Here is an 8,690-nt window from a genome sequence, read left to right on the forward strand (position 1 = left end):
ACTTAATAACGTATGATGTGATTTCTAACAAAGCCAAGGGTTCAAGGGTTATACAGATGAATTTCTGCCAATTCATAGTTAGCTGTTTGGAAAGAGAAATCATCACAAATGCCTTGAGGAAGTAGTTTTCACAGACAATATTCTCTTGTAGTGCTAGAATATGCTTTGAATTTAAAAATACACAAACAGCAGTAAGCACACCATTTCACAACAGAGAGCATAAAAAGACTGTCAGGAAAGCTGACAGCCTTTCCTCTTGTTTCTGTCCTGCCCTGCCATCCTAGTGGAGATGAGTCTGAAAGTGCAAGGAGAAAACCTTCCCGTCCTCCTCCAGCTGCTGTCGGAAAAACCACACCTCCCTCAACAGATTGTTGTGATGCTGGCAAGGACAGGGAACTTACACAGGCCTGTTCATTTCAACAAGGTGAAAGCTTTACTAGACAGCCTGAAAATGATGGTGCTAGTCATCAATACTTGTGTGTGCAGGAAAATATTCCTCTTCAACCTGTTGTCTGCCTCCCAGAACAATCTTCCTGATGGGAGCAACATCTGGCAGCTGGGACTGGAACTTCCATTCCTCCTCTAGCTGCTGTGATCATTTGGGTTCTTTCCAGGCTGGGTTTTGTGTCTTACTCATCCGTTAGCTGTAAATAATATTTATGTTTCTGAAACTCTTTAATTAGCTTTATATTTAGCTGATGCATCCCAAGCAGCTTAACTTAGGAACTGTTTTCTTATTATGTAATACTTCTAATCACGCCCCCCCTGTCTAATGCAGGCTCTAATCTGTTTTTCTTTTCTTTTTCTTTGTGTGCATGTGTGACTGTGTGCATATTATCATGCCACCACACAGCAGATAAAAACTTGAGATGTGACTTCTTTGAAAAGATTGTTCACAAGATAGTCTTACAGTGTCACATGGACTTAGCACACAGGGTTTATGACTTTTGCTGTCATTGCATAAGAGCCAGGCCGTCAAACAGATAACCTGTTATCATATTTAACATCATTGTTGGATCAATCCTTACAGCTGCCCAAGAGTTCCAGGAACAGTTTGATTATTTTGATGCTACATTACCAGCCACATCAAATAAAACTGTCCTGGTTTATGAATTCAGTAGAAACATTAGAGGATAACTCTTGTACATGGAGAAAAGATTCTTGCCTCCAGAAACAGAGAATGAAAATACTAAAAGGTTAATAGGTATCTAGCTTTAGGATGTTAGGCTGCAAAATAATGATACAATAATGATCCATTTTACCAAATTTTACTGAAGCATCCAAGATCCATCAATTGATTGCATTCACCTTGCATGGAGGACCGTCACAAAGCCTATGCTACTTTAAAGTCTCACTTTACCTCCCTCAGTGGAATGGAGATGTTCCAAAAATACACCTTGTTGTAGCCTTCTGCAGAGTTATGAATTCCTTCAGTGAGCCCTTTGGTATCTTGAGGAAGATAATGTAAATTCTGTTAATTTTAATTTCTATGTGAAATGCTGCTCTTTTTTCATATATACATTTTTTAAATAGACATAATAAAAATCATCCTTAGAACTACTACTTATACTGGAACCACAAATGTAATCTTTATATACTCTTGAAGTAAACAATGGGTTTCATAGTTACAGCTGGAAAAAATGTGGAATAATATAATATAATATAATATAATATAATATTTTCAAATTTGTTACAGATCTACTCCTTATTTAAAAACATTATGGCTTAAAACAGAATTTGCTGTTTTTTCTGCTTGTTAGACTACTTGAAAAGTTTAGGTTAAATTAATAAATAAATTGAACATCAAAAGTTTTTTTTTTAAATTCAAGGCATATTCTAGCACTACAAGAGAATATTGTCTGTGAAAACTACTTCCTCAAGGCATTTGTGATGATTTCTCTTTCCAAACAGCTAACTATGAATTGGCAGAAATTCATCTGTATAACCCTTGAACCCTTGGCTTTGTTAGAAATCACATCATACATTATTAAGTTGTAATAAGTAAAATACAGAATTAACACTCATTTATGGATTTAAGCAGAACAAATCTAAGAGTCCTTATATCAATATTCAGACAGGGTGAAATTCAATCTTGTGCATTTTTAGGCACCTAAATACTTCTATAAATCTGACCCAAGCAGTTTATAAACCTTGTGCTGATACTCTGTACAGGGGCGAATTTAACCTTCAGTCCCTTATTAAGGCAAACTTCCCTTTGAATAAAGAATGAATAAACTGTGAATAAGGACTTTGGGATTTTAGTTGCATATTATAGATTATATAATTTTGCCCTTAGAGGCTATTGATTTATTTATTAATTTATGAGTGGTTTCTGACACAACCTAATGCAGGGCAAGTGCATGCATTTATCTGGTCTTTACATTTCAAGCCTGATAGTCATTTTTGATCTTCTAGGGGATGAGGTGTGTATCTGAGGGGTTTTCCAGTTAAAGTACTGTTTCTTTGGGAGCACTGGCTAATAACAGATGCATTTTTCTGTAACTGTATTCCAGTTAGAGATGAGACCTGAGCTGCAGAAATTGCTCCCTGTAGGACCAGGGGCAGGAGATAGAAAAATAGTCATTCCTGGTGAGTGGGATACACTTATTAGGACTTCCTGATCAGAAGCAAGTAATCCCCAAGGATTGCTGTAATCTGATGAGATTACATGGGAAAACAAGATTTGTGTTAGTTTTGCTGCAGTGAAAGTGTGGAAGACACATGACACATGCCTCTGCTAAATGGTAAATCATTAAAATCAAGGGTGGTTATCTATTGAAAAATGTGTGGTAATTTTACCACCTGGGAATGTTGTTGCTTATACCCTGTCATGTATCTGTTCCTCTAGTTTAATTTAATCCCAAAGCCTTTTGCTCTGTGCAAACCACCTCCCCAGCCCCCTAGTGGCCAGAACTGTAACAGTACCCATTGAAAGTGACCGTCTTGGGAGAACTCATCAGTAGCATTAACCAGGTGAAGGACACCAGCCAATTTTGAGAGAGCAGAAGCATAAAAGATACTACAAGTGCAGGCCTGCCTCCCACAGCCACTGCCACCAGTCTGGCCACCTATGAGCAAGACCTAAGAGATATAAGTACGTCTTGAATATGTTGGTTTTTCATAGAGAAGTGAACTGCATCCTCCTTGGTCAATCAATTTTCCCCTCTGATTGCATGGACCTTTTATATAGTAGCAAGAAAGAGAAATCTCTTCAGAATGGGAAAACCAGAGAGGATGACAAGGTAATTTAGGAGCAGTTGTACTACCAGAAGTTACTTTTACCTGATTGTTGTAAATGGACTGTATCCCTTTAAAACTGGCTACAGAAAGGAGATTTCAGCCTCTTTTTGTTTGGCTGTTATTTGGTACAAGGGGATAATTAAAATATAGATTATTTGTCACTGCATTTAAAGCATGGGAACTCTTTTTGCTTTGTGTTGTTTAACTCAATATGGATTTTTGATTGATCTGTGATTTTTGAATCCAGCTGACTTTTCAATACACAGTAATTCACAGAATGAGGCTCCCAACCTGATGCTCCTTTCATTTACACTTGTGTACCTCTATTGATCTCATTGAAGCTACTCCCATACGTCAGAAATGAATTAAGCTTGGTATGGTGCTTTAGGATCAGATTCTGCCACTCTATCACTGGAATAGCACCCTGCTCTGTTATTACTCTGGAGCTAATTAGTTGGAGCTAATTAGAGAGAAATGCTTCTCTGTGGGTAGAAAGCTAGCCAGATCTGGCCCTTGCAAATATTGCATTTCTCTCATGACTTTCAAGGCTATTAGCAAGCAGTCAGTTGCTAAAGAAAATTAGATCTGACACTGAAGGTTTCCTGAATCAAGTTTAAAAGTGTTTAATGTGGCATAATCACTACCTTTGTGCTTGTGGCTTTCTTGCGTTTTTGAAGTCAGTAGCAAAAACGCATATTGACTTCAGAGGAATAGAGTAGGACCTCTTCACCTGTGTTTCCTTTGATGTTACATTAATTTTTTTGCTATGAAAAGAGTAAGTAACTGTAAAAGAGACATACAAGGATAAACTTTATGGATACATATAATATCCCATCATCACACATCAGGCCTATTGTATTAGGGGAATTCAATTTAATTGGAATTTTGCCTAATTAGGGCCTGCAGGAATGAGATGAGCAATTGTTTTTTTTTTTATAGAAATAACAACTATGGGGTCTATACTTGCAAACAAGGACTGCTGTTTATTTCTGGAAGTAGGCTTGAGAAACGTAATGGACTGTAAAGTGGCTAATTTTATTATAAGCAATTGCCATTCTAATTATTCCAATCCCTAAACAGTTAAAATTGCTCCGCTGATGTTAGTGAGAGTTTCAGGGTTAGAACTGATATGTGACTGACTTCAGTGGAACTCCATATAGTAGCACAGTTGGCAGAGATGTTTGTTGCACCTGGCCCTCAAAGCAGAAGTTTTACATGGATAATTAGGATACCTTGCATAGCCACGTGGTAATGAGGATTCCAGAATAGGTTTTTTTGCCATAAAAAATCATTCTGGTACAAGTGCTAGGAGGCTGACAGTGTAATAGGTTTGTGTGTGTCCATGTATACAGGAGCTACAAATGAAATATCAGCCTAACTATTTTGGATTAGGATTCTGTATTTAAAATAACAATCTCAGCAAGAAAAATGTATTTCATATAAAAGTATTTGATTTATTTTTCCAGGTGTGCTCAGCATTTGTAAATATAACTGGGGATCATAGCTTTTCTTTCTGTGGCATGAGATCTGATATGGGGAGGTAGAGATCATGTAGCCTGTGTTAATGTTATTCTGCTCAGGTATCCCTGCAGATCAAGACTAGGTTAGGAAATGAAAAGCCATATTTTACTGTAACTAGATTGATGTTAGTTCCAGTCCAAAGGATAACCCCAAATCAAAATACTTTCCCCCATTTTGGGTTATTTCTTCCTGGGAATTATTATGCCATCAAGAAGATTCTGAACATGGTATATGCAAAAATAATTTGTTTTAGTGTAGTCACATACGTGGCTCTCATCATTACAAAATAAATCTGCTTCTCCCCTCTCATTACAGTGGAAGAATGTTTATTAAAATACCTTGCATTTAGAAGGGCTGTGGGTTTGTTTGTTTTTTTAAAGGAGGGATTATTTTCAGTTTGATCAATATTGTAAATATTTGGTAGCAGTGCTAAACTAAAAGTATGTTTTTATTACATAGAATAAATGCAGATGAAGTGAATCACTAAGTATTTCATATGTTGGTGAAAAGATGTAAATAAAACACAGCTGGAGATTGTATGAACATAAAAAACTATGAATCCTTTCCACTTCTTTGTTAAGCAACTCCAATGGCTAGTGTAAAAGTCCCTATCTAAATCAGAAAATGTATTGCAGTCTTGTCCTATAGTTTTGCTGAAGTTCAGGCTGGGATAATAAAGAATTATGGAGCCAAAACCAGGAAAGATAGTAATTGAAGGGTCCTGGACACCTGTTGGTTACCACTCTTGGCAATTTATTTTGCTAACAGTGTCGTAAAATATGAGACATCTGGGGAACGCTGTATTTCAAAGGATGGATTTGGCTACGGGTTTACTAACACCTTCCAACTTCACATTTGGTAAGTATTTTAGCATATCACAAGTCTGCCTTTATATCCTCTTTGACATCTTTGAAACGTCAGCAGATTAAGACCCTGATCAACTAAACTCAGGAAGATATTAATTAATGGTGCTTTTTAATGACTGATTATTGCAGTCATATGTCCACCTTACTTGGGGGGACTTCCAGACTTTGGTTTCAAAAGACTGCAACTGATATACAATAAATAACAATACAAACATGAGGCAAACAGAGTCTGGAATCTAGTTTTTAACATAGTACTTGCAACAAGGATTACTAGCTCTCCTAGTAACTGCACTGCATTATTCTCATTTATGTTGATACTAAGGGTATGTTTATTTTCATACATATATGAAATAAAACTGATCCAGAATCTTTTTATGGCTTTCTCTGTTCTTACAACCCTGCTCATTTGAGGATGTGAGCATTTGATGGCTTTGGTATAAGTTTGGGATTTAAAGCTTTTTTGTTTTTCTGTATTTGTATCAATATTTTTATACTAGTATCTTTGGTATTAATATTTATCATCATGCTCATTAATTAACTTGCAGTATTTAAATAATAATGAAATGTGTATGAGATCAGTTAAGCACCCAGGGGTATTTTTCCATGAACAGTAAATTAGTTGTCTGAAATTTGAACTCTGGTAAACAAATCCTTACAAGCTGATGGGGAGTGTTCACCTTGGTAGGCTCCTGGAAAAAATCAATGTGTTGCCACCAAACTGTTAAATTCCTCCAAGCAGACATCAAAACTGCATTTAAGTGATTGCTCCCATTTGAGTGTTACATTAGGGTTCAATCAAGCAGGGTAGAAAATGGGATACAGTTAAATTCAGAATTGTGAATGGCAAAGGAAGCCAATGTATTATGTACAGGCTTTCAGGGAATACATTGTGATTGATTAATTAATTTATTTTTTGCTATCTTAGACTTAAGCTGGCATTGTGCATTTTTCTTCTTTCTCATAAGACTTCTTTTGATGTAGCATTTTAATTTGGAACTAACCTCTAAATAAAAGGCAGGAGCTTCTGAGAACTAGAACCAAATAATCCATGTTTATTGAAGTACTTTCTTGCTAAAAAATAAATATAGGGAAAGGAACAAAACAAAACTAACACAACCAGAGAGTTCCTCTGTGGAGGCAAACCACAGTGTCTTTGGGTATAAAGAAAGAGTCAAGTTTTTAAAAGGAAAGCAGGGAGTGCTTATTCATCTGGTCAGTTCTCAAGGCTTATATCCCTGGAATCACTTGAACACACAGAATAACAATACATGTTCAGTAGGTTTATTATTAATTTTTTTGCATACAAAATGTGATAAGTTATCAATGGGGTGCAGCAAAAGATACTTAAACACACGCGCGCGCACGCAGACACACACACACGTGCATACACACCAACAAAACATGGTCACTTTTCTCCCTGCCCTGGAACAGGGCAACACTGTTTTTGGCAGTTCAGCAGCTAGAAATAAAGTGCTATCATGAAGCAGGAGTTAGGGAGCACAGCCTCTGAAGGAGAACTTTGTAGACCTTAAATGTAGAGTTTTGAGTATGGTTTGTATGAGATGGTTTGGATAGAGCTGATCCGGCCTTGGGCTGGTCCCTTCCAGCCCTGCTTCTCTATGACTATATGAAATGCTGGAGGCTGCAAATGAGAAATAGTGGGGAAACCCCACCCTGGTCAGGCCCAGTTCCCTCTGTGTCAGCCTCGGGTCTCTGCCACTGTGACAGGAGGCTGCGCTGCATGGCCCTAGGGGCTGCCCCAGTCAATGGCAGTTCCTATGCAGCATGTTCACTTCCTTATGTCTTTGCTTGACACACGTGATGCAGCTTCCCAGATGTGGCCCCACACATCCCACAAAACTGATCGCCCCTTGGTTGACAAACAAAGCTCGCTTCCTTTCTGTCCCTATGTATAAAGTGCCAGTGTTGGAGCATGTGGCCAGCACCTTGCCACTGTGGGGCGAGTCCAGTCTTGGGCCCCAGAGGCCACAAGGGGCTGGCCAGAGAAGAGCCCCTCACACGTCACTGGGGGACCTGGAGCGGAAGGCCACTTTGGAGTGAAAGCAGCCACAGAAGAGGACCCAGAGGGACCGTTGGATCTCCTGGTTCCTGAAAGCGTAGATGATGGGGTTGATCATGGAGTTATAGGTGGCGGGGAGCAGGGTCGCGTAGGTGTAGATGGAGGGGTAGCCTGGCTCGCCAACCACGCAGTAGATGGCGAAGGGCAGCCAGCTGGCCCCGAAGGTCCCCAGGATGATGGCCAGTGTGGACACGCCCTTCTTGGTGGCCACCAGGTGCGAGGCGGCCAGGAAGTGCTGCTGCAGGGCGATCTGGTGTGCGTGGTGGCACACCACCTTGCAGATCCGCACGTAGAGGTGCAGCATGAGTGCGAAGACAGCGAAGAAGGCGGTGGCCAACAGGCGCACATGGCTGCGGGTCAGTGGGTGCACCACGCTGCAGGCTGCTGCACGCTCGCCCAGGCAGTTCCAGCCCAGCACTGGCAGCAGCCCCAGGCAGGCAGACGCACCCCAGGTGGCGCCCAGCAGGGCGTGCAGGCGAAGCGCTGTACGCTCCGAGCCATAGGTGAGCGCGCGGTGCAGTGACAGGTACCGGTCCACTGTGATGGCCAGCAGGCTGCTGACCGAGGCAGCGAAGGCAGCCACCAGGAAGCCCACGGTGAGCAGGCTGCCGGTGTCGGAGCGCACGGCGTAGCGGAAGACGAAGTGCAGAATGAGGCCACAGCCCGCCAGCAGGTCGGCGGTGGCCAAGCTGCCCACCAGCACGAACATGGGGGTGCGCAGCGCCGGGCTGTAGGCGAGGATGGCCACGACCAGCGCGTTCTCGGCCGCGATGGCGGTGCCCGACACGCACAGCATGATGTCCCACGGGCTGATAGCGCCGCCCGGCCCCGGCGCTAGGCGGGACGCCAGCTCCAGCGACGCGTTGGGGCCGTCGCCCGCCCTCCAGGGCAGGGGCGCCGCGCTGCCGCCCGCCGACAGGTTGCCCTCCATGGCCCGCCCGAACTGGCGGGAAAAGCGCGGGGAGCGACGCGGAGCCCCTGTC

General features: G+C 41.4%; 1 protein-coding gene across 1 annotated transcript; it reads right to left on the reverse strand.

Annotated features, from left to right (window-relative positions):
* Positions 1 to 6,717: 6,717 nt before the first annotated feature.
* On the reverse strand, positions 6,718 to 8,638 carry GPR6 (G protein-coupled receptor 6). Its single transcript, XM_019520228.1, has one exon. The coding sequence runs from the start codon at positions 8,636 to 8,638 to the stop codon at positions 7,643 to 7,645; it is 996 nt and encodes a 331-aa protein (XP_019375773.1). The 3' UTR covers positions 6,718 to 7,642.
* Between the last annotated feature and the right edge of the window lie 52 nt (positions 8,639 to 8,690).

The sequence above is a fragment of the Gavialis gangeticus genome, unplaced genomic scaffold (assembly GCF_001723915.1).
Source record: "Gavialis gangeticus isolate Ggan-Ray unplaced genomic scaffold, GavGan_comp1, whole genome shotgun sequence".
In the NCBI taxonomy this organism is placed as follows: domain Eukaryota; kingdom Metazoa; phylum Chordata; order Crocodylia; family Gavialidae; genus Gavialis; species Gavialis gangeticus.

Bases quoted from the DNA above. Each gene is read 5' to 3' on its own strand.
- GPR6 (XM_019520228.1), bottom strand. From the start codon at position 8,638: ATGGAGGGCAACCTGTCGGCGGGCGGCAGCGCGGCGCCCCTGCCCTGG.